This window comes from Calypte anna, chromosome 3 (genome assembly GCF_003957555.1).
Source record: "Calypte anna isolate BGI_N300 chromosome 3, bCalAnn1_v1.p, whole genome shotgun sequence".
NCBI classification, from domain to species: Eukaryota; Metazoa; Chordata; class Aves; order Apodiformes; family Trochilidae; genus Calypte; species Calypte anna.
The window spans coordinates 71,327,581-71,355,371 of record NC_044246.1 but is presented as its reverse complement, the minus strand read 5'-3'; the positions used below and the strand labels follow the sequence as shown (position 1 = coordinate 71,355,371).

The following is a 27,791-nucleotide window of genomic DNA, read 5'->3' as shown; positions in this document are numbered from 1 at the left end:
AGATAACAACTATTACAGATGTATTATATTCAGATGGCAATGAAGAACCAAGCCTTAAAATATGCTTTTACATTTCTTGATAATTTATTCAGATATTTATTTAAAATTGCATGTAAGATAGTTGGGTGGTACTTCATTTTGTTAGCCAAACATAACTTACTTTTTAATCTCTCCCACATCTACATGTTTATGATGACTTCTACAAATATCTTACCACAATCCTAGTTTCAAAACACTGCAATCTCAAAATGAGAAAACGTATGAAAATAACTCCATTGTCCCATATAAACACTCCCCAATCCAACAAAACAAGCAGATTATGAGGCCTTCCTGTGTTACCATCAATCAACAACATAATTCATCACTGCAATCAGCAGGCCAAGGGATGCCACCATCCAAAAAAAAAACAACAAAAAAACCCCAACCCACCCAGGTAGTTTACACAAGGTGATCAAAAAGTTAAAGTGACCGTACAAAAGAACTGTAAATACAGGCAGGATGATCAATCTAATGCTTTGTACCTGTAAACGTTGATTATTTTTCTTTTTAACTGCTATTAATTTTAAACACTTTTTATTATTCAGATAAATGTAGAACTTTACCACGATTACAAAAATGTAGCACATGGTAGCACCTGCCCTTTAGTACTTTATTTTAAGCTTCAGTCAATACCAACTTTGCAGCCATAATCAAAGTCTCATAATTTCACAAAGTAGAAAATGTGAATGTTTTATTCTGAGTTCTTCTGTGTCATGAAAACCAAAAATTTTAGATGACTTTGTAGCAGCACAACGAAAGAATTTATCTTACAGAAGGTTTCCTAGCTGGCATTTAAGGAAATCTAGAGTCCTTGTACCTGTGTATTAAAAAAACCAAACCAAAACAAACCCACAGCACCTTCCCAGACCCTCATTTTGCATAACTTAAGTAAACATACAAAAAAAGTGTGAGCACTACTTTAAAATAAATTCCCCAAAACACAAACTCTAAGCCTTGAATGCGAGTATCATTATAGTTATATTCTACAACAGTAACAAGAAGAGTAAAATTACTACAAATTAACAACAACAATTCCTATATTTAATGTTATTTAAAAATCAAAGTGTTACCTAAGGCAATTACCTTGCAGCCTTTTAATATCTACAGGGAAAAGCCTAAGGGAAAATAATTGACTTTGCTAATTTTACCCTTGGCAATTATAAAATAGCTCTGCATTTCATTATGACTACAGAATTTCACATCTAATTGTCAGCCCCAAGAGAAGCACAGAGATAAATGCATCATACACAAGCTTCAACAGGAGTTTAACAGCACAATAAAATTATCTTGGTAGCAGTGGTTTCAGTTAATGTTAAACCTCCCTTTAAAGTCTAGTCTGCTCAACAACTATGCACCTCTACAGAGGTTATGTATGACCCAACATGGTCAGTACTATGTATGATACAATGCTGCTCATTTCATTAGGCAATTTGCTGAGCTACCAAATAAATGCCAGCAAAACATCAGTACCACGATTTTTACTTCTTACATCAAAGGAAACAAAACATTATGAAGGAAAAAAGTCACAGTTACTTCACACTGCTGAAAAACAGATGCCAGATTTGAAAATTCATCAGTTACAAAAGAATAAATACAGTATGTTTAAATCATTGCACCTGTCAAGAGATTTCTATAGCTTGTACTTCAATTTTTCTAACTTTACTAGTAGGGTTAGACATATGAAAAAGAATAATTTACTAAGTCAATCAGCTTCCATAATGGCATCCCACTTATCGTATGTAGAAGCTATGAAAGTATTTAGTTGTCAGAAAAATGAAAAAAGTGCTAAAATGTTTTGGCAGAATTTTCCGACATGCAGTATAATGACTGCTTTGAAAAAAAGAAAAAAAAAAAGTACTTCTTTGCACTTGTGCTTCATTTTCACTGTAGACTTGTTTTCTGGCAAGTCTACAGGGATTATACATTGCTACTGCAATATTTAATGATGTACTAAATGCAAAGTAATAGGTGCTATATTTTATAAAATTTTCAACTTATGTTAAAACAAAAAATTGAGATAGGTTAAAATCCTTTGGTGTGTCTTGAGAATCCTACTAACTACTTAAAAAAATGAAAGCACATAAATCAGCAATAACTAGTGACATCAATTGCATCCCATTTTGGTTATGGTATGACAAAATTTTGCAGTATTTAAAACTTGTTTTTAGTACTTTCATACAGTTATCACCACAATGGCTTAACCCACCATTCTATCAGACTGATACCTAATTTTTTGTTTGTCTCTTCTGAAACTCAGCTGTGTGTTACAAAATGATACCACTTTTGAGAGAAATTGTCACACTCATGATCAAAGCAGTACAGAAATACTCAACTACCATCACCAGGAGCTTTAGTATGAGAATCTAAAAACAAAAGACTCCTTAAGCTCAGGATTTAAACTACATTGATTACTGACAACTGCACACATGACAAACATTTATTTCATATTATGATACAACAACAATCTTCAGATGTCTAAAAAGTGCCCCTGCAAAAAAGGAATTGTTTTCTGTTTCCACTGGAAAGGCACAGTAAGCTCTTCAGCCACACATGTAGTTGGTGTTACACTACAGTGGCACAGGGATGCCTGGGAATCTCTCTACACCACAGGAGGTTTTATGAAAAAGCTGGACAAACGCATGAGAAGAATGATTTGGTGTAGCTGGTCCTACTGGAGATAAGAAGAACCAAGTGCAGAGATGTTCTCTAAAGGTTTCCATCATTCTCATTTTTAAGGTCATACATCTGTACAATTCGTTTGTCACAAAAAACACTTCCTTGTGAAGTTTCAAACTTTAGCTGAGCAGCTGGATTGCAGCTGCCCCTTTAGAAGCCAACACATCCACCCTAATATGACCATCCAATACTCAGAGGCATCCAAATGCCTAACAAATGCATTATTATTATTATTATTATTATTATATCATCTGACTGATGCATAGACAAAGAAATTAAGCCTTTTCCCTCAAGAATTCCCAAAGACAGACAAACCTCTCACAAAGCATAAGGTAAAATAAAGAAACAAACAAAACATCCTTAACTGGCAGTGTGCCAGAGGTGGTGTAGTCTGACACATCAAGCAGGTATGTTAAAATCACCAAATTAACCACTAGTCCATTCCAACAGTGCTTCAGAATGTTTACTAAAGGCCTCATCACAGTAACTCTACAGGACAATGATAAACACGTTCACAGCAGCAGTCTGTCAATCCACCTACAGCTATAATGTAAGTGATGATGCTTAAAGCATGCTCCATACATACAGATATAATTGCTGATTTTTTTAAAGAGTCTTTCAGAAGATTCACTATTAGTTACTTGCTCTAGCAGCACAAAAAAAATCTGTCTTTTTACCTTGGTATTCTGCAACTGCGCAAGGCTTGTGCAAGCATTTGCTAGAAGAAAATCTCCACTCAGAACAGCCATTTTATTTCCAAACTGCATATCCTTCAGCGGGCCATCACAGGACTTGAGCTCACCAATATTCACAATGCCACGATGCACCAAAAAGGCCGTGTGGATTAGTTCTGTAATCTCAGCCAGGCTTCTTTGACTGAAAGCAAAGAAAATGTACAGTTATTTTTGATGCTGTAAATTAAACAGATTCTTGGTAGTATGTGTGGAACAACCAGATATGCTGAACAGGTATTTTGTGAATTATCATGTAGCTCTCCTATATATTTCTAGAAGCCACAACAAGGAGGTGTTAAACCCAGGGAACTATCACTAAGTATTTCCAGGTAAACCATGGTTACATTTGGAGGAACGCTGCCCTTTGTTTGAATTCTTTCACATAATAAAGCTTAGCAATCAATATAGTCCTCATGGTGCTTTCTGGTTTTGTTTCATCTTCTAGAAGCTTGAGGGACACATGAAGAAAATGCCAAGCAGAAAGTACTGATGGGAAGGAAGAAAGGATGTATCAGCAGGAGAGAAGCAAGGAAGCTGATCTGAGCACCGTTAAGAATGTTGCTCAAACTAGAGGCAGAACAATAACAGGATACCTCACAGTTCAACAATACTAAGGGGGAAAGGCACTGAAGGAGGAGAGATGAAAAAGGTGAAGATTTAAAAATGGTGTACTAATAATATTTCACTGGTTATTTCAATCAGAAGCAGCAAAGGTGATTGTCCAGCAAAGGGGCAGACCCAACGTTATTTGGACAGGTTTACAAATCACTTCTTATTCTAACACAAAGTGTGCTATGTTCTGAATTTAGGGGTTTCTAATCCCTGCAGAGAGGGTTGCCAGAGAGGTTATCCCACAGAGGTTTGCCCTCTGTTTTTGATTTTTTGGAAGAGGCATGAAAAAACTCATTAGTACAGCCCTCTCCTCCCATCCTCCTGCAATTCAACCCTGGAGCCCCCGATTGTGACTGTCACTCCAAGCAGCCCAGGGATGTCACCTTAGCTCATGACTACAAGAGGGTGATGAAGAGACAACTGAGTAGGGACAAAGGGAGGGGGAAACAGAGCAATGCACTTGCAGAATTCTCTTAACACTGCAAACCTAGATACACACAGGCCCCTCCTTTTATGAAATCTTCAGCACACTGACATCTTTCCTGACTCAGGCAGTTCCTTTTATGTCACGGAGACTTCACACATGAGCAAAAATGCAAGACATGCCCTCAACTAGACAGATGACTAAAAGGCCTTAAAGTTCCAATTAAATTGCATCCTAGCACAAGGCATGTTATGCTCCCTATACTCATTCAAAAGTAGCCAAGCACTGATTCATTGAGTAACCAAACTGCTCCATATCTGCACATAGGCATATACCTGCTGATACATGCTCAGAATAGAATCTGCTTCAGTACCAGCACAGTAGTGAGTAAATTAATACTGTTTCCTCTGGACGGGGCAGATGTGCAGCACCTGCCTCCAACAACATTAATCTAAAGTAACCTTCTGCCCCAAATCTATCTGACCTGTGAAGAGCCCCAGGAGAAGTTGTTTCAGGCCAACGATCTGTGCCAATTAGCAGGAGAGAAGAGCTGGTAGAGCCACACAGCTTGGGGAGGAGTGCATAAGGTAGATGAGCAGGGGAAGAAGATAAAGAGAGGTTCCCAAGGTATTTTGTCACACACAAAAAATAAGCTGTTTTAAAAGCTGCCTTTAATATTCACAATTTTTGTTCCATGCGGAGAAAAGCAAACTGAAAGCAGAACAGCTAGACATTCTCCATGTAAGCAACAAAACTGAAGGCTGATGCTGGCTTTCAAAGAGGTGAGGGAGAAATGTGTACAACCTGCAGCTCCAGTATTGTGATCGTGCTTGGCTCGGCTCCAACAAAGGGTTAATAAAATTTCAAGCTCTGAGAAAAAGACTAACAAGACGTCCCGGTGCTCCTGCTGTCATTGTCAGGGCAGCCCTTGGAGGAAATGTCCATATCAATTCGGTTTATCAGATGGACAGCTGATCAACATTAAAGAGACTTGCTCAGGGCAGACTGAGCCAAGCTACCTGTTATGAATAGCAATGAGAGCCCCCTGCTCCCTGCTGCCCATCTCTGCCATTTCCGACTGCCGCAGATCCCGGGACATATGGGGATCCCTAGTGACGAGCACATAAAGCTGCAGCTAACTCAAGCCACGGCTCATTTCCCCCAGCTGAAAGCAAGCATCAATATCCTGAGGAGATCAGGCCCTCCTCTCTGACCCCCAACTACTGAAGCAAAACAACGACTGTCCTATTTCTTCGTTTAATAAGCTTTTAATGAAGGAAATCAAAATCGCCTCTTTGACTTGAGCATCGCTCTTCATGAAAAGGTTACACAAATACATCAGTGCCACGCTTTCCAAATGCTCGGGATCTGGATGTTTTAATTTCTTTTTCTATAAATCTGTTTGTTCTCCAAACGGTATTCATATTATACATGCTGATGAGAGAACCACTTTAAGCAATATCTGTCTGATTCTCATCTTCTTCACCGCTCTTCCACCCTCTCTAGCAAACTAAAAATGTTAAGAATCAATGCTCTTGCAGAAATCTCAGGCAGTAAGTTTTCATAATATTTTTTGTGATACCCCTTATAATATCCTGGTGCAACTAAGGAGTTCACAGTGCTTAGGTGGATACAAAAGGGCTCCTGATGTGACTTTGTCAAGCTTCCAAAAAAACCCCCACCAAAACCAGTGTTACAAAGTTGCTATTGAATATCTAAAGCAATACTATATACAACTTCCTTGATCTGAAGCACAATCTTGTGATTAAATATTTTGTACTTGAAAGTAGCTAAAACCAAAATACAATACATTAATGTTTATGCAATGCAGGACTTAAACAACACATGACAGAACAAAAGGAGAAACAACAGGATTACAAATTCCTATTGCTTCCATCCCATTCTTGCATCAGAGCCTGTGTTCACACAACAAAGAAGTAGTTGCCACAAGAATTACTTACATAGCAAAGCAGTACTGAGAAAACAGCTAATATTTTACAAATACACAGTCCCTAAATGGAAGCAGTCTAAGGAATGCTTTTTCACCAAATGCCAACATACTTCACAGTCTTCATCAATGAAGCAAGAGGTCCCAGCAAGCCATTACCACCTGCCCCAGAGGCTGCACACACAGACGTCGCATTTCAAGAGATGACACTGTTTTTGAGCTCCAGACTCTCCTTAACCTCCTTTTCTTTCTCCCCTTCCAAAAATCAACATATGTATAGTAATCTCTTTCCAAAGAGAATGGTACAGAGGCTTAGACAGTGCTAGCAGGACCTTACTAAAATGTTTTGATGGGTCACAGTCAAACAGGCACAAGTACCAATGTTAGGGGTGTTATTTAAGCAGACTTAATTGTGAAACATGGCTCCCCATCCTCCTGCCCTCTCAGCTACCTAAATCCCAGAATCACTGGGACTGGCAGTGACCTCTGGAAGTGATCTGGTACAATCCCTCTGCTCAAGAAGGGCTACAGAGAAGTCAGCTGCCCAGGACTGTGTCCAGATGGCTTTCGAATATCTCCAAGGATGGAGACTCCATAGCCTCTTTGGGCAGCCTGTAAACAAGATGAAAAGACATACTGGCTCATTACCCTTTCAAGCCAATTACTATCTACCACTTCAGTGAATACTTTCCCCTGTCTTCCAGTCCCTTATAAGATCCTCAGACTTGTTCTTGGTGCTTATTTTTTTCTGTACTCTTTACTTTATGAAAAATCTGAATTTACAGACTTTTCTTGCCTGTGGTGAGCAAAAAGGAGTAACATGTAAGTCGACTTGTTCTTTTCTGCTCTTGACTCCTTGCTCCTGCAAGTTTAGTACCAGTGCAATTAACTTAAATCGCAGTAAAATGCTTGCAATAAAGTATCCCTTAGGTTATGAGCTCCTCAAGCTGTAAATGTCATCCTGGAAAGAATAAAGAAAACACTAACTTCAGAAGTAATTAAAAAAACTCTTCAGCAAGGTCAACTGTAGCTATATTGACTCTAGGACTGTGAAACACCAGCCTGCAGGAAAACACTAGAAAAACGTAGAATTGAGTTATATAAAATGCTGCAGCAAGAAAAACAAGTGGAATTTCTATTCTCCCTCTTTGCTTTCCTCCACCAATGCAGTCACACAGATCACCTACAGTCTGTTTCAAGGAACTTTGATAAATTGCTGAGTATACTTCAAAAATTCATTTCTATCTGCCCTTCTAAATGAATGGAGTAACTGCATCATAGAATCATAGAACTGATGGATTAGAGGCACCTTAAAGGACCATCTAGATCCAGCCTCCTGCATAGGCAGGGACACCTCCCACCAAATCAAGTTGCTCAGAGCCCCAGAGATCCACTTCCAGGGATGGGACATGCACAACTCACCTGTTCCAGTGTCTCATCAACCTCACAGTGAAGAATTTCTTCCTAGTAGATAATCTAAACCTTCCCATTTCCAATTTAAAGCCATTACTCCTTGTCCTATCACTACATACCCTTGTAAAAAGTCCCTCCCCAGCTTTCCTGTAGGCTCCTTCAGGTACTGAAATACCTACTTTATAGTAGGTCTCCCAGGAGCCTTTTCCTCTCACCCCAACTTTCTCAGCCTGTCTTTGCAGGAGAGGTGCTGTAGCCCTATGATTATCTTTGTGGCCCTTCAGTGATCTTACCCCAACAGCTCCATGTCCTACTTGTGTTGGTGACCCCAGAAGTGGGCACAGTACTCCAGGTGGGGTCTCATAAGAATGCAGCAGAGAGGGAGAATCACCTCCCCTGACTCAACCTGCTTTTTTAATAAACATCCTGCTGCTGTGACACCAAATTAAGGAACACAGGTTTTGCAGAAATTGTACACTCCTACAGGCACTGCATCTACAGAGAAAAGTAAAGAACTAATGAGCAAACAAAAATATGCTTCTATCTCAAAAAAAATGCATTTAACAATTTTGTTTTGGGTTAAAATTTCCTATTTATATGCCTGGGAGTCTGCCTCATCACAGTGTCGCTGTTACTAATGGTCTTATTATGGAGATGAACTTCTCATGCAGAATTCTACACAAATTTTAATACCTACACAGGACTATATGATATGGTATGGGGGACTGGCAAAACGCTGAAACAAAATTATGTGGAAACAACATAGTTTTTGATAGTAAATTCCCTAGGCAAATTTTTAAAAATTAATTTTGCAGTGTTCCTTCCTGGCATCCTGCATACCCTCTTTGTTGTTTGTATTATCTTTGAAGATATGCAACAATGAAACATGAGCTACCATGATCTCAAAGAATTCTTATAGGTGACTGCAGTCCCTAAATTCAAGTCCTTCTCTAAAAACAAATAATAGTATTTTGTAAAACATATAATAGAAACATTAGATAGAGCAATTGTATTGCTGTGAACAAAAGAATACAAAAGAAGAGAGTTTAAATACTCCTCTGCAACATTTGCAATGGAAACTTAAGCTCTCAGTAACAAGGAAATTTGATTCAGTTTACCTTTCATTATTAACCATGAGAAATAAACTTGCCCTCTAAAAGGATGATGGGTTACACAAAGAACCATTTAGTAATTTTAAATGTTAATAGTAGACACAGTATTTCTCAGAAATGGACCAACAATTAAAATTAACCAGTAAAATTCTTATTCTAAAATTTTCAGCAATGAACAAAGACAATGTAACTGTAAAAAATTTTGCAAGAATTCTTACTGCTGCACCCTTGAATTAAAATTACTGACAGTACACATCAAATTTGAACATTTTCTGTGTGACGGTTAATCCAATAGTTTCCCTTCAACAAACAAAGAATTAATTTGTAATTAACTGTAAAGCTGTACAATTGGTATTGTTAAATACATTTTAAAATATCAGCATCCATTGTATTTTAGTGACAATAATAATCTGTATATACCTATGAATCTGAAAAATTAAATAATTCTTTAGTGGAAAATTAGATATGAAAAACCATTTGTCAAAGAATTCAACTCATCATCTTAAGTACTGACTATGTATTTGGGCAGAACTTAGTATCTGATTTACTTTTTTTTTTCTGACTAATGAACAGAAATAAAAACTTCTATAGAGACAAGAAGATGCATACACTAAATTCAAGTTCATCCTTTTTGCTCTGTTCAAGACAACCCACTTAGTTACACAGCAAGAAAGGGCTGGGTTTTTCACAGTTCTTTTTTCCATTCACCTGTCACAGTCGATGCCACGGTTAATAAAACCAAAAAGAACAATGTATAGTAAGTAACAAACAGCACCATGGCAATGGAAGGTCACATTCTCATCTTCTGTATATCATTTCTCTTACAAGAATTTAAAGGAGGGGGTGAGGGTGTTTCAACTACTCAATCTGTAGGATAGGGACACTGTGGTTTCACTAACAGGAAAAATCATAGAATCAGCTGGGTTGGAAGGGACCTCAGAGATCATCAAGTCCAACCCTTGATCCACTACCGCTGCAGTTACTAGACCATGGCACTGAGTGCCACATCCAGTCTCTTTTTAAATATCTCCAGGGATGGAAAATCCACTACTTCCCTGGGCAGCCCATTCCAATGCCTGATCACCCTCTCCGTAAAGAAATTCTTTCTAATGTCCAACCTAAACCTCCCCTGGCACAACTTAAGACCATGCCCTCTTGTCTTGTTCAAAGTCGTCTGGGAAAAGAGATCAACCCCCCCCTGGCTACACCCTCCTTTCAGGGAGTTGTAGAGAGTGATGAGGTCTCCCCTGAGCCTCCTCTTCTCCAGGCTGAACAGCCCCAGCTCCCTCAGCCTCTCCTTATAGGGTCTGTGCTCGAGTCCCTTCACCAGCCTGGTTGCCCTCCTTAAGACCCACTCCAGGACCTCAATCTCCTTCCTAAACTGAGAGGCCCAGACCTGGACACAGTACTCAAGGTGTGGCCTCACCAGCGCTAGGTACAGGGGAAATGTTCAGGATAAAGCAGCAGACTTAAGCACAGGAGCAAATATTCACTGCATGATCGTGACTCACGTATCTGTTATCCAGCAGAAACTATCTACTGTTATCTTTTAATAAGGCCAGAGACTGACTACCAAGATTCCTCCTCTCTCAGTCTTTAAGCTGCTGTAGAGGCATCTTCCACATAAGGGAGGAATGAAGTTGGAAGACAACAGTCCTTATGAAGTATACTGAGCCTGCTGTTTGACTGCATTCCTGTCAATCAATTTATTTTTCAACTGTCCACGTATCTTATGTCTTTCATCTCCATCCTTTCCCAGAATCACCACATTTTTGAAGCAAAACTTCTACCCCTATCTCTTCATCTACTTTTCCTTCTTTACTTTTGAACAACCTTACATTTTCATTCTCTATCTCCCCACCACTGAATATTGGTTTATTACTTTTCCCTCTAATTTATCTTCATAAAGATAAATTTATCTTTATTTTATCTTCATAAAGATAAAGCACCATCACTACAATTCCCCTTTCACAGTGCACAGGCTAAAAGAAATATTCCCAGCCTGGAAGCAAAAGCATCCAGTCTGGGAAGCAGAAGAGAGAATCTAGACAAAGACCTGGTAAAAACCACTATGCCAAGTTCACTTTGGAGGAAAAAAAAAAGTGTTAATCAGAGAAGCCAGCAGAAGAACACCACCAGTATCAGTAAGCCAAACTGATGTTTTCATGGACTTGGAGGTGGACTTGAAGACTGGGAACAATAAAGATGAGAACATCAAGAGCAAGCCTGCAGAGTAAGAAGTATAAGAGCTAGAAAATTAGTGACAATCCATCTGAGTAAAAACGTAAGATCAGGGAGATTGGGCTGCAAAAGGTAAGAATCCAGATAAAGTCACCATAGAGACAGTTCCTGTCATGTTAGGACTTTTATAGGTAAAAGAATGCAGAGAACAAGTAATAAAGAATATTTGCATTGTTCTAATGAGATGTGAGGCATGGTAGCAAGCCTAGGTATATTTTTAAAGCCCCATAAACAAGGATATGAGAAACTTAAATACCTTCACATCTTATTTCACTTATTACAGATTCTATGATCACTAGGAAGTGTTAAAAAGGGATACATCTATTACTTTTAATTTTCTTACAGACCTTTTCTACATTGCTAGGGAAGAAAAAGGAGTAGACCTGAGATGTAAGCCAGTAATTACATAAGTACAGTTATTTAAAAAAATAAAACAGATCTTACAACAGTTCAGGTTTTATGGCTTTTTGTTTTTCTTTTTTTGTTGTTGTTGTTTTTTTGTTAACGGAGGTCTTGCTAGCCTAACTAATCAATCCAGAGGAAAAAACAAGAATATACCTCAAGATGTAAAAAAAAAAAAAAAAGTAAAATGTCTGGAAAAAGAGATTTCTTGGATTATTTCAACACTGCTGCTAAAAAAAAAAAAAAGTAATAAAAAATGTAGATATTAATTTATAAGTATATTGTCAAATTTATTTTATCTCTGTGGGAAGATTCACAGTTCCAAAATGAAGAAAAGCAACAGAGAATAAAATACTGAGATTATCAAGCAAGGATAAAAGATACAGTAGCTTGAACGTAAGCAAATCCAAGGAAGACTAAGGTGAATTTACTTGCTAAAAAATATTACAGAGTAATGATGGATTCTCCAACAATAGCACAACTGATACTTGATGAAATCCTATATAAGTATTAGATCTGACTCAAGTTGTGGAAGTCTTATAGCCTGTTTTGACCTGCAAGCCAGTCTGAATAGCAAATTTAAGTCTCTTAGTTATTCACATACTTACAAACCATAAAGCCAAGGAAAGAACACTTCTCAGAAAATAAACAAAAGGCAACTTAGATTTGACAGCAGTTAATGTTGGTCCCTGTGTCTGAAAACTTACTATTGTCCAGAAGCCTGCTTTCTTTTGAGGTATTGATGCTTCAACATTGGGATTTCTGAATGCGTATGTTTCAGCCAACTTTTTCAGGAGACACATCACACTCAGAGCCACTTTGCCCATTGCTCTTTCTTCCCATTCCCAGCAGAGGAGTATCCAAAGCCACCAGCAGGCTGGTAACTCCATAGATATACCGAGTTTAATTCTCTATTACTAGAATAAACATTTCCGAATTTATTTTAAGCAAGATCTGTAAGAGGAAACAACCTACATTCAAGCTGCACATCTGTCTTTACATATTCAGGTATCCACACTGGCAATGCAATGTATTTGGTGCTGTACTAACCTGGGATTACTAACCTGGATAATGTACAAGAATTCCCAGAAAGAAGATAGAGAAAAACAGAGACTATTTACAAAATAATTTTTTCTATATAAAAAGGTGTACATTTTACCTAAACATACATACTTTCTTTAATTACAGTTTCCCACATAACCATTAGGGGATCTAGCCACGCAAGTCACATTTATTAAAGGCAGCATGTCAAATAAGAGTTGACAATTAGAGGCTATATCAATACACATTATGCCAGATGGTAATGAGCCATACACAAAAGGCCAGCCATCCAAAATAATCACACCATTTTCCACAGAAATGTTGAAGAGGTTATGGTTTATTACACAGTGCTCATTAGATATACAGTGGCAGCATTAGCAATTTTTCGTTCATTTGTGTCTCATTTAAGATTCTGCCCCCACAAGCCCATTCAAATTAGTACACAAGGTTAAAATCATTATGGTCAGAGGGAAAAAAAATGAATTTTTATTTTTATTTTACAGTAACGGTGGATCAAAGGTGCCTGGAATGTATTATTCTCTCACTATTATTATCTAACACAGGATACTAAAAAGAATGAAAGTCACTGTTATTTGCCATGAAGAAAGCCTATTTTAAATGAGCAATCTCTATACTATTTAATTAATAACACTAAGTGAAAACGACAGCTAGGTTGTGACACAAAGTGACAACAGTCACATAAATAAAAGTTGAAACAGAACTTCCAGGTTTGAACTTTATAATCTGCTTTTCAATTTGCTGCTTTAACAGCATGAAAGTATGTTAAGTGTCCAAAAGCCAACTCATCCTTCAGAGCAGATTGGAAAAAAAGTAATCTCAAATAACTAGAGTGCTAGCTCTGATAAAACATCTCTGAGATATCATTTAAGGTATCTTTCTATCCGGCTGCATATGTTGACTTCTACCTAGAAAATTACCATTGAAGACATTTATTTTCCTGTCCTGTGTTTATAGAATGTATATGGGTGAAACATTGTCACAGGGCCCATATGAATATTTGGCAGCACAAGCAAGGATTATGTTTATTGCTTAAAAACATGCTGATGTCACTGAATTTCAAGTGGCAGCCAGCATTTGGAAGTCAAAAAACTGCAAGAGAAAGAGAGAGGGCAGACCTGAGCAGCAGACATGCCACCTGAAATCATGACTGCAGGGAATCAGCTTTTCAATCCAAACTCCTCTTCTGCAGCATGCAGAGCATCACTCTCAAGTCTGGGTCTCTCATCAAGCAGCCACCCAGCTCACAAGCCCAGGGTATCCTAACACCTCCTTCCTTGGTTACTCCTGCTGAGCTACTCTGATGCTACACAAAATGCTGAATTATTCATTCAGCCAGATGGCAAGAGAGTGAAAAAAGTCCCTAGGTCTCCAGGAGATTACAGAAGAGAAACGTGGGACACCTGGACTCCAGTTCTTGCTCCATAAAGTTACTGGGAGGGAAACAAGATTTGGGCATTCCCAACCCATGTGTCCTATATCCCTGTGTGAAGAGGATTTTTCAGAAAATTCAGATAGAGGAGGACCTAGGATTTGCATCCTTTCAAATATCTGTGGAGGCCAAGCTGGACTGCCTGCATCCTCAGAGAATTTTTAGTCAGTGGCTAAAGAATGCAGAGTAGTGTTAGCAGTGGGTTTCCAGTTTGGAAATCCCACCTAGACAATTTCCTATTTAAACTAGCCAAGGAGCCTTATCCATATTTTGCAACTGTTTGAAAGATAAAAACCATGTTTTATTTAATAAGGTCTTAAAAACAAAACCAAAAAACCCCAAAAAAACCCCAAAACACCCACAACAAAAACCCCTTACAAAATTAAAAATTAATCCCAGGCAATGCAAGTCTATGATAACTGAACAGGTACTCTGATAACTAAATACAGGGAACAGTTTTTTATCAACAATAATATTTTACATCGCATTCATTCTACTACCTGCCATTGGTACAGTTCATTTTATTACTGACAAACCTACTTAGTCCAACAAGGTGGCATTTTTGCAGGCAGATGCAAAACAAATGCAAATGCAAAACAAATAGGAAACCAGTGCAATGTGAGACAAATAGAAGCTCCTGATTTATTATAAAAATATAAGGGCATCAGGTTAATTTAAAGTTCTAAGCAGAATGTGGGCAAGGAATATGTACAAGTCTTCTATATTTATTTTTATTCTAAATTTCCAGACAATTCAATTGTCTCTAATGTTTTAAATTCTCTAATTTTTAAAACATTAAATTTTTAAATTTAATGTTTTAAATTCTCTAATGTTGACTGAGAAACGGAAGATCAGTGGTTAATCCCAAGAAAGCTGATCACAAATATGCCCACTCCTGCACAACTACCAGTGGTGCAGAAACAACAGAGTCACCACTGTTTCATTAAACCAGCAGTACTAAATTTTTAAAAACTGAAAGTAAAAATAGAGATATTTGAATACAACAGGGTGGAAGAAGAGCAAGTCAAAAGATGACTTTAAAACAGAGCTAGCATAAAGGTCATCTTTTTGGATGACTGAAGTGAGCAAGTTGCAGGTATTGTAAACAGGAATAAAAAATAGACAAGCTAGGACATGATCAGAAGCTTTGGCAACAACTGCTATTGTATGGCCTTGGAAAAATTGGGATGGTAGGACACACGATGCAAGAAAAGGCAGCAAGACTCAGAAATTTATATATACTAATGAAAAACTCAAAATGAGATATGAATTAAAAGATTAATTTGGGGATTGGATGAGTGATGTCATCAAAGCAAAAATCAAAAGGAACATGATGATGAAGAAAATAAAGTACTTGTTATGGAAACGACCAAGACTCCTTCCCCTTAAGACAGACTGCTTATGGAACAACTAGTGAAATAGAGAAAGACCCTGACAGGGTTAACTCCTGATGGGATTAATTCCTGTAACTTTCCACTAAAGCAGTGTGAACACTAGGCAGAGTTCCCCGAGTTCCCATCCATCCAGCACTACCCAGAGTTGTTCTATGAGTCCTCCAGAAGAAGTATCCTCCAATTATATCTCACGGATCTATTCCATATCAAATTTCACATCGTAATTTTTACACCATTTTGACTATTCGGTGCTTTATTTAATGAAAATACTTAAATACTTGCATTAAAAACAACTGCAAGGATGTGAAGGGAACTAAAACATCTTATTTGCAGGTAAATGGAAGAAAGAGGTTACTAACAATTAGTTTTATGGAGATACTTTCCTCTTACTTTACATTAGTTGTTCCTCAGCCCCCTGAGACTTTGAAGCATGGCTATAATTTTATTTGCAATGACTCTGGGAGGCAGTTTTAACCAACGTTTCAGAAATTCCCATTACTGTGTACTGTCAACTATGCAGAGATCGTCAGCATGACTTATCACTGCGAGTGTTGCTCTACAATATCTCTGAAGAGTTTGCCTATAATTGTATTCAATGTAGCTGAAAGCTAAGGTGCAGTAACCTTGACATTAAAGCTCTGCTACTAATGACACTTGAAATACACAGAACCTTTTTATGCAAGAGAAAAGAAGGTAACCTTTTTTCTGCAGTGAAAAACGAACACCTGATAAATGAGAGTCCTGTTACGAGAATAGATTGCTCATCTAACTGCTCGGGAAAAAGGCATAAAAAAGTAAAATGTAAATCATCAGAATACAATGTAGCAGGTAGGATCGGAGTTTATTTTATATATAAAATTATGTATATTTTTGACCATGCTTATATAAAACAGTCTATTCTGAAATACCAATAAATATCCCTGTTTGCAGAACCACAGATACCTCCTACTGTCAAGGAAACCTGTCCTATTTTGCACAGCTGTAACTGCATTTACGTTAGTCAGCAATTAGAAGTATGGTTATCACACCTGCTCTCCTCTCCCCTGCTGAACTTCCAGTGTTCAGAACCGGATCAGGAACATTAATACCATATACAAAAAATGGTTTATTATAGGAATGTGTATGCTTTTAACAGAGCAGAAGCATGCAGCAGATGGATATTGCCTGCCATGTACAACGAATGAGACTAATAGCTGAAGGGAGACAGCAGACTTCTCGGAGACCTTGTCCCTTACACCAGGTGTGGTGACAGAATGGCCAGCAGGGAAAGGATAATAAACCTTTTGGAGCAAAGCAAAGACTGCTGCTTCTGGGACCATATCAGCACAGTAACAAGCATTCAGTGCTGTTGATGACTGCAAAATTTTATCATTATTATTAGTATATATTTTATGCAAATGGAGTATTAAGTGATACTGAAAAAAATGTGCTTTCTGATGAGAAAAACTTACCTACTATTATACTATTGGCACAATTTCCACCTATTTTTAACTTATTTACATCATTTCTATAGGGTCTCTGAAAATCTCATGCATTAATTTTTTTGGTTCTTTCATCCTAGAATGATTCAATCTACACATTTTAATCAGGGGCAAAATGACATCAACCCATTCAAGCAACATTAAGCTCAAGTGGGTGACAGTGCAGAGATTGCTAAAAACTATTAACTCACCTTCAAGAACAAACTTAATTTCTGTAGAATTCCTACCTGAGGCCACAAAATAGGATCCTTCATGGATTGCAGCCACTATTGTAGTTTTATTAAAATTCAATTTGCTGACTGGAACAGCACATGAATATAGCTGAAATTTTTGTAGTGGTTTTCTTGCATGGATATCAGAAGCTGGAATGGAATTTCAGCTTACTGAAGTAAGCTTTCTACAGAACACTGTTTTGGTGAAATATCATTCTGTGAAAAAAATCAGAAATATTGTACAATATTCAAAACTTTCTTACATTTCTTCCCTTTCTGGAAAAATCAGATGCATAATTCATTTGTCTGCATATTCTCTTCTGTAAAAATTTATAGAAATTTAGCAAAGTCCTTGGAAAAATTAAAACTTAAGACTGCAAATACTTTAATGGACTTCAAGAAATGGGGCAACCAAGCTCCCAAAATCTCAGAAGTTTTCAATTACTTAAACCATAGGAAAAATATAGCACCTTTCTGATTTCTCTTTGCCTAAGCACCTTCTCAAATTCAACACAGTTAGAAAACCACGTTGCATTCATAATCTTGAAATTATCCCTAAATCTCTCATTATTCCTCTTCTCAAATTACTCATCACCATCATCATACATATTTCTAGAAACTTAAACTCAGAATGCAACCATTACCTTCAAATCTGGATTTGCTAGTTTTGCATTCATACCTAAATGCCCTTATGAAATGAAGTAACAATTTAACTTCCCTTTTATTCTAATAGCCATGTGAAACATAACAATATGGACAATATGGAATGGACTAATAATGTCTGTTCCAATTTACTGAAATAACATCTCATGCCCATTCAAAATGTTTCTGCAAATATAAATAATTTTTATCAATGATCTCTTCCACTCCTGCATTTAATAGAACCCTAAATGGAACTCCCTGTCACCCCCTGAAGGAAATTCAGTTTCTGCAAAAAGGAATTTTTTATTTCACATTCTTTACTAGAATTTAACTTATAATTATTCCTTCTCAGCTTCCAAAAGAAAACAAACCAACAAAAGAACAACAACCAAATCATGTCTCCCCTGACCATCCCTAAAAAACCAAACCAAAAACTGTTCTTAGGCAATTTTGCCTCTATTCTGGTTTTTCATGCCAAAGAATGCCATTTCTTATTACCTTGAACAGTTCTGGCTATAGCACTAAAATAAGTGGTAACTTCCCTCTTTCCTTGTATTTTCTCTGCTTACCTGCTATCTGTGTGTACTCACACGCCCAACTTTATATTGGAATATATTACAAATAACCAACTTCTCTGTCCAACAACAGAATGCCCTGTCTACTACAAATCAGTAAGCTACTTTAAAAAAATTATTACTGCTGCTTGCTTTAGAAGCACCTCAGAGCTGTCAAATTCCACATGAAAGTCTTCTGAAAGTTAAAGGCCAGATACCAGTGAAGTGATAAAAAAATCTTTTCAGGGTTTAGAATGTGCCATTATGTCAAGTGGAAGGAAATGGATATTCATAGTCTTTATACAGTCTCATGAACTCTAAGCAAAAAAGGATACCTTCTGAGCTGGGAGGGCATTGTTCAGTAGCAGTCAGGCACTCTTATTTACACAACCCCAAAACAATCTGTCACCACCACAGAAACAACATATTTCACATACAAATATAAATATGCCAAAGATCAGTAAGTATTTTTATACACATATACTTGAAGAGCATAATAAAGACCTCCTCAACTCCATCCCAGCAAATGAATAATTTTGTAATTATCTTCAGCTATATCAGAGCACTGGCTGAATTATATTAAGAAAATAAATTAATTGGCACAGTTAGCCTGGTAATACTTAACTTCGCTGTACTACAAGTATTGCAGAAATTTGTATTGAAACTGCATAATTGCATTGTAAAATTTGTCAAGGAAGAAGTTAATAGGTTGTGCCTGGGAAGAGGACAGATGCTGGTGCTTCAGCAGATGGGAAAGCATGGGAGATATCTTGGGACTGTAGGACAAATAAATTACGTAGATGCAGTTACTTAAGAACTTGCTGTGAAGCAATTGGTCACATTGACATCATAGTTCTGAGGGATAAGCAGTCCTCAGATTTGTTTTGTGTTTTCATCACAGCATGGGACTGCACTAAGGTGACAGCTGGAAATTTCTCTTCACAAACACTATTTTTTGAAAAGGAAATGTGAGAGTTCGCAAGCAGAAATTAATTGCAAGGGGAAGATTTTACAGCAAACCACCAAAAAACAGCTCCAGCAAAGCACCCTGGTGCACGGAGATGTCATGCCACAGGTGGGCTGGCGTAGGTCTGGTGACCCAGAGGTTATCTGGCCTTGGTTTGAAAAGTTCCACTAGGATAAAGGCAGGACTTTTTTTGCTCCTACAGCTGCTCCAGAATTTCATCAGTTCTGCCCCAGCTTTGTATGCTACACTGCACATTGTGGCAGTCCAGTACTGGGTGGGCTGGACAGTCATACAGAGAACAGGCAGCTCCATGGTTTCTCCATGGTAAGCCATTCCCTACTGCACTGACTACAACACTGAAAATTACTTCATTTTTAAAAAGCAAAACAAAAACCCTTTGCAATGTACATACCAAGTTCACCTTGCTCAGTTATCTAGTGCTGAACATTCTTACTTTGAAGATTGTCCAGTTTTTTGTCCAGTACCTTGTCCAGTTCTGGGCCCCTCAGTTTAGGAAGGAGATTGAGGTCCTGGAGCAGGTCCAAAGGAGGGCAACCAGGCTGGTGAAGGGACTTAAGCAAATATCCTATGAAGAGAGGCTGAAGGAGCTGCGGGTGTTCAGCCTGGAAAAGAGGAGGCTCCGAGGAGACCTCATCACACTCTACAACTCCCTGAAAGGAGGGTGTAGCCAAGTGGGTGTTGGTCTCTTTTCCCAGGCAACTCTCAGCAAGACAAGAGGGCATAGTCTCAAGTTGTGCCAGGGGAGGTTTAGGTTGGATATTAGAAAGAATTTCTTTACTGAAAGGGTGATCAGGCATTGGAACGGGATGCCCCAGGAAGTAGTGGATTCTCCATCCCTGGAGATATTTAAAAAGAGACTGGATGTGGCACTCAGTGCCATGGGCTGGTAACTGCAGTGGTAGTGGATCAAGGGTTGGACTTGATGATCTCTGAGGTCCCTTCCAACCCAGCCAATTCTATGATTCTATGATTTGTGTCCATACCCCTGTAAAATTAGCTTCAATGCAGTGTTTTTTGCTTTATTCTACAGCACAGGGAGAGGACCTTTTCTTATCCAACACATAATTGGTGTATTTGCACATGCTGTGTATGCTGAAAACAATAAAGAAGTTAATGAAGAAAAGTACTGGTTGTGATGAATTAGTAATGTTGTTAGATTTGTATTTAGAGTTGATTTTTATTGTTGTGGGTGGAAGATGATCAATAGGAATACGTAATCAAGTTGTATGTGTTTTTCATCTCCTGAGACTCATCTTGTAAATGAGATGAAGTATCTCACAGGATTTATCCTGAAGAGCAAAAACTAAATAGAATAATTTAGAATCATTGCTTAGATTTCCCCTCATTAAAAGCTAAGGGAAAACTACCAAGGATTGGGAAACAAAATTCTGCACTTCTTGGTGATTATAAAAGATGCCACTGCTCATACTGCTCATATTCTGAGATACTTCTCCCATTATCTTTCAAAATTTTTTTTTTGTCAGGAGCATCATACTTCCTAATGTACTTAGATACTGAATAATTTAGGACCACGCATTTTCTCTACCAGTTAATTTGCTAAGCTTTTAAAGTAGATGCTGCTTGGGATACTGCACCTTTGCTGAAAGACAGCCTTCCAGAGGATAGGAATAAGAACAGTAATTCCCAAAGGAAATCACTTTCATGATAAAGAGCCCTAATGTGCCCCAGCAAAGGTGAGGACTGATTGTTATGGCCTATTGTTACTATAATTAGAAGTCAAATACCAATTAGCAGTTTCATTAATAAGATTAATCTCTGCAATATCTGCAGCTGAGACCCAGGGCTTGTGTGCAATAAGCCAGACTGAATTTAAAGTGCAACAGCTATTCTGCACTAAAACTCCCAGTTTGAATATTTACACTAGACAGAAGAAAAAATGTTCTGCCTTTGAGTTTTGAGTTCCTACATACACTATTGGTCTTACTACATCTTTCTCATTTCTTGATTTTTATTTTGTTTAACCACATTCTACCTTGATTTACATCACTAATGGGGATAGGTGCAATGCAGCATGAAGTCTCCCAAATGATGGTTCAGTCACTCCCTCTGCATTGCACCAGGTCAGGGGAAATCTAATTCAATTTTCCATTGCTAGTAATCTTAGACAAGTAGAATTGTGAAAAACAAACAAACAAAAAAAAGAAACAACAAACTTTACAAATACAGAAGTACTCTTCATATGACAGGAGTCCATTATAAAGTTAGGCAACATTTAACTGCTTCAAAGGTGAAGGTAAGAAACAGTCAAATCCAGACTCCCAAATGAATACACTACATTGTTCAAAGTACAGAAACTGAAAGAAGGGTAAGAACTAAATGTGAGGTAAGAAATCACACACTCATTCTCTCAGTATTCTTGTGTGCACCAAAATCACCACTTATATGGTCATTTCTTGATTTTATTCCATTTGAGTTTTGTCTTTCACATTAACTCTCAAACAGAATTTGTTCACAGACAAACCTACTCATGCCATGTAGAAAAGAAGGCTTTTCTAATATTTAGTAGGAAACAGGTCAAGGCAACCTTTAACCACCATTTACACTGTAACAATACAATTAATCTCACCTTCATCAAATTTATTCATGTTTGCCATGGCTTATTAGTCAGGAGGCTTTGTAATGGATTTGCATTTTCCTTTCTTCCTTTTAAAGGGAGAGTATCTGATTTCTTCACATGGAGCTATTAATTAATCAAGTAGAGATTTATGTGGAGGCACCTTTCAGCTGGAAAGCATTTAAACAGTTATGAATAATTATAGACACCTTAAGCTTGCCTAGTGTAGTAAGTATTTGCTGGCAAAGCTTTAATGGTGAGCTGAACAAGTATAGATACAGCTTATACAGTAAAAGACCTCCTCTGGCAGAGTAATATTTACCTGTTCCTAAACCAGAAGGCAGCCTTTTGCTATTGCAGTCATCTGCTCCAGCTGAAGATGTGACAGACTTCTCAGTCGGAACCAGCCTTATAATATCACAGCAGTTTGGTTGCACTCACAAAGACAGGACAGAGGCTGCTTGCCAATAACTGGAGCTCTCAGGAAATACAGAGCCCAAGGTGCACATTCTCATGGAGCATTTATTCTGTTCATCACTTGAACTGGAACACCTTTTACATTTTCTTAACCTCTAGAGATGTGCTCACACCCCATACTCTGTTACAATAAACACACAAAGCAGAGTATTGCCATTTCAGATCCCTCTCAACCATAAAGTCCCAGGACAGAAGCCCAGGACACATGCAGAAGTCAAGTCAATAAGCATGTCCATTTGTGTAAATGTGTGCAGACTGCAAGTTTCAAAAGCATACTATAACCACTATATAGGCTTTATACTTTTGACTACACTAGTCCATATTTATCTTAACAGACTGAAGTTGTCCAAGGATCATCATTCACACAGCTTCAACTCCCTAGAGGCAGTCAGATTGCCTTTCATGCATACAGCAATTAAAGACTGCTCTAACAAGCACAGCATCAGCTCTGTTATGCCTGCCATGGCATAGGTTTTGGAGAAACAACACATAGAGCTGCAGATGGTGAGCTGTCACCTATGAGAAATGGAAAAGATTCCGAGTGTCCCTGCTAGCACACAACAACTTTTGGTGGCATACCCCTAAGACAGGCAGGACCTTTTATGCTTGTGTTCTCATAGTAGACCTTAACACAGCCCATGTTACTAATTCAGAAAATCTTGGGATGGAAAGTTCCTTGGGTAGTTCAGCTCCCAAGTGACACTAACAGGACAGATTATGCCAACATCAGTGTGGCTTCTTGCAACCTACATATTCATGAATGCACATCAATTGCAGCATTACACACAGAAAATGAAGCTAAAGGCAGGGGGTAGAAAGTTCTCTCCTCTGTTTAAAATGCATTTTGATTATCATCTTGTGAACACAACTATGGTCTTGAAAGACCTCACCATCATGAAGGAAGCCAGATGAATCTGACCTCACTGCTGACTCTGAGTAGGAAGGAGGTTGGTCTACAAACCTCCTGAGGTCCCTTCCAACTTGAATTATCCTGTGAACCCAGATGTACTATCAGCACTATCTGGTTCATTCCAGGAGGATCATAATGGAAGACTGAACTTCCTATGAAGATGGAGTAAAGCTCTTTGGAATCCAAGGGAAGGAAATTAAGTGAAGGCAAAGTTTTGTTTTCATATCTAGCAAAGAAAATCTGGGAGTAAGGTAGACGGAACTGCAGAGGGACAAAGAAGTATGTCTTCTACCCTTAGCATCCTTAGAATTATACTACCCCCTCCTGACTTCTTTGAAAAGGAAGAAACTTTGCAAAGGAAAAGCAATAAATGGATAAATGAATCCTCTTGTTAAGAACTGGTATGTCTTGGAGACCTTTAGATTGGAAATCAATTTTCCTATTAAGAAGGGGAGAACAAGATGACTTTGGCATAGCCACAATGACAAAAAGCCTGCAAAATCAGACTGTGTGGGCAATTTATGGGTGTTTCATAAAAAAAAAATAAGCAGGGGCACTTAGTTGCAATTACTACTCAAACCTGATTAGCAAAAGATCCATCACTAGAACAAGGAGCTGGCACCTGCTGCTCTTAAACTGGGTTTTTGTTGGAAGCAGCAGTTCCAAAATCACTACTGAAAAACTAAGTAAAATGAGTTCTTGATCACTGTCATGGCAGTATTACCACCACTCTTGCAACCAGCAGGAATAATTCCAATTCAGAGACAAGTTTATTCTGTGAGTATTTTTTCTTGTAGGAAAGCATATTTATCTTGCAAGAGATACATTTCTGGAGTGTTAAAGGCCAGCTGCATCATTCTGAGAGAGAAGAGGAACAGACAGAGCCCAGTACTGACAGTATCAATCCAGCAATCTGCTGGGTTTATCAGGTTTTAGTACAGATCTGAAATAGCACTTGCTATATTCCACACAGCACACACAGAGTCCCACAGTTGATGAATATGGTAGAAAAAAAAAAAAAAAAAGAAAGAAGAAAAAAGGTCTTGTCAGTTACTATGGAATACACCACTGTGAATGCACAGGCCAATGTGACTGAAAAAACGATTATTTTTTCTTTAAACTTCTGACAAGCATTCAAGGAAATCAGCAGAGCTGACTCAATGGATGTCAGTACTAGAGGGTATTTTTTAAACTGGCACAAAAAAAAAAAAAAAAAAAAAAAAAAAGCAGAACATGAGCCAGAAGAAAATAATGCAGAAAATGAGAGAGAGAAGAAAATAACTTGCTGTATTTCAGCCAAGGATATAGAGGTCTAAAGAGATGGCCTAAGTTTGTTCTTTGGTGTCACTTGCATTTTAAGCTCCAATATAGAGGCTGTTAGGAAATCATTGCTAAATATAAAGACAAGGAGACTCCTCAGTACCCAGAACCCAGTGAGTAGTGTAATGGCAGACATGAACTGAAAAAAATCTCTTTGACTGCTTAGTGAGAGGACCCAAGACAGTCTTTGTACCTAGAACTGTTAGAATCTAGCTCCAACAATGAAGCATAAAGCTGGAAGTGTTCAGAAAACCATATAATCCCAGAGTTTGATTGAAAAACCTTCCTTCCAACAGCAAAATAAACCAAACCAAAACAAAAAACAAACAAAAACAAAAACCACCCAAACAAACAAAAAACCCCACAAAAAAACAAAACAAAAAGCCAAAACCAAACAAACAACTCACAAACACCAAATAGCAAGCTGCATCCAACTGAGTTTTGCTCTAAAAGAATGCAATGGGAGAGGAGTGTCAAACTCAAGTATAATCACCAGTTAGGAAACATGTCTCAAAGCTCTTGAGAAGGCCTAGGCTCCTGTGTCACACCTAAGGTGTTGTCTGATACTATTAGCATGATAAATTACCATTACTTACATTCTGTCTAAACCCAAATGTGCATTTTGCTTTCCCTTCAGCATGAGAGTAAGAAGGAGTTCCAAGGGAATATGGGATGCATGCTTTGCTCGAGTAAAGGCAATGACATCAACCCTTACATGATACTGCTTGCATACTCTGTAGTGAGCACTGCACTTCATCATTATATTTGCAATGCTTCTGAAGCCAAGGAAATATTTTCCCAAAGGCCAAGAGGCCAGGAGAAAGTTTCAACTTCAGGAAATCTGTCCAGCAGCTGAAACAGAGCTGTTTATCATCCTGCTACTTTTCCTCTTCATCCTCTTTTGGGATCACTGGTGCTGAGCTGGAAGTAAAGCCAGTTTATTTTCCCAGCCAACAGGAATAAAGTCAGGTTGCTGGCAGCATGGTAGGGAGGTGGTTGTACAGAGCAGAGCATGCCAAGCAGACTCTCATAACACTTCCCCCTTTATCTTCAGCATGGCTCATAAGGCAACCAGCAATTACTACGATACCCTTGCACACAATGACCCCCGAGCTCCCCGCTTGATGCAGGGGAATCAATGTCTCCTGCAAATTATGAAGTGCTAAAGCTGGAGCCAACACCAGCCAGAGGCAGCACCATATAACTGCACTAACCTTGTTACTGTAACTACCTAAATTGTAATCCTCATTATTCTGAAAAAGATGGTTTTCTGGTAGCAGCCATCAGTTTTGTTCCATTGTATACCAGAAAAAAACAGATGCCAGCTAGGCAGCTAGCTAATCTATTTTTATACACTTAGGTCAATTGTCCCACAGATTGTTCCCCCTATCTAGACAACAGGAGAATAGGATAAAAAATAGTTTTTGGATATTCCAAATTCAGTTCTCAGTATCTCTGTTTTAATTATAGTTAATTGTCCTGCTTTCTTATATTGTGATTCACAAATATGAAACAAGGAGAAGAGATTATGCAGGACATGCCAGATTCCAGGATGAAAACATCCACCAGTTTTTTTCATGGTTTCCCAAGTTAAATGATTTTAGTACTGTTAAATCTTCCTGGTCCCAGATTTTATATTTAGTGTAGACCCAGATATTGAGGACTGATGTAACCAGGCTATCCACTGTGGGACTGAGCATTTGAAGAGAGCACAGGAGCTGGTTCCAAAGCAAACACTGGGAAAAGAAAGACTGGGCTAATACAATCACTGACAAGTACTGGAACAACTTAGCTCATGCTTGGATTTCAGGAATGCAATTAATTAATCACTACTAAGTATCCTAAAATGAAGCGAGCCGTATCCCAGCTAACAGTCCACAATATAATGTTCACAGCACGTAACTATCAGGCAGTGAAGATGTTCATTACAGTGCCAGAAATAATATTTCCAGCAAAATATTATATATAAAGATGAAGTAATTACATGGCATGGCAACAAAAAGAGCTGTATGATCTACAGCTGATCTGAAAATCTGGAAGAATCTCTTTCCAAAAAATACTTTCAAAGCTGGAGACATTCATGAGCAGTAAAGGATGAAACGTACTTCTTCACTTTATATCACTGACTGATATACTTTGCCTTTGGTATGTATATCTAATATACAGACCATATATAATTATACTGTAACCAAGATAGCAGACAGAATGTATTAATGTAAAAAAATGTCCTTTTGTTCTTCAAGAAAAAGCAGTTTGTAAAACAGTATTTGTAATACACAAAACAATCACAAAAGCCCTTTAAGATCACAATTTTACGTGCTGCCTGGTCTCTTAGCTTTATTGTATAGAGAAATCAAAATCAGAAATTAGACCCACAGCAAAGAGTGTATTTGGAAGAACACCTTAAATAAAGGAGTCTGAAGTCAAAGAAAAAGCCCACAGTGACTTGAGTGGAAGGCAAGAACTGGCCACTATGGAATAAAATAAAACAATGCATTTGTGTTCTCCTAGTGTGCATCGGTTTGCTCATCTGCACATCATACTACAGACTTAAAGAGTCATTGAAAATCCATTTAAATTAACAACTCCATGGTTATCACTTTTGCAGGCAGTAATGAACCTTAAATGAACCTGTGTGGGCGTATTCAGAACTGCTTCATTTTAGGAGTACTTCTGTTAACTCTGAACTAGATATTATAATGGCTATTGACTTGCTCAAACTTAGATTACTAGGCTAGATTTTCAGCTGGTTGAGCTGGCATAGTTCCAATGATGTCCATTTACACCAACTGGCTCATTATTAATTCAAGGTCTTATTTGCTCCTTAATGAATACTTCCACTAGTCACCTTCCCAATGGCAGCTTTAAAGGCTCAAATGTTACCTCCCTGGTCAGAATCATCATACTCAAGAACTTAGTTATCAAACAATAACCCATCTTCTTTCCTTTTATGAGGCATACTTAATGTAAACTTTCTAAATCATTTACAAAACAAACTGATATACCTCCTGTACCATAATTAACTAACTAGAATTATGCTTTCATAAAGCACCATTTGCATATAAATATAAAACTTTCACAACCCTAAGGGGACATTGAGGACAAAACAAAAGAACAGAATTCAACAGCTAAAGGGACAACACAGC

The 27,791-nt window shown here is 38.0% G+C and overlaps 1 protein-coding gene across 2 annotated transcripts in view; it reads right to left on the bottom strand.

Moving 5' to 3' along the window:
* PDSS2 (decaprenyl diphosphate synthase subunit 2) overlaps positions 1-27,791 on the bottom strand; it is a 115,320-nt gene that overhangs the window by 36,422 nt on the left and 51,107 nt on the right. For both annotated transcript variants that reach the window (XM_030447886.1, XM_030447887.1), the window contains exon 3: positions 3,393-3,591. In XM_030447886.1, coding sequence (XP_030303746.1) covers positions 3,393-3,591 — 199 coding nt within the window. The remainder of the gene's footprint in view (positions 1-3,392; positions 3,592-27,791) is intronic.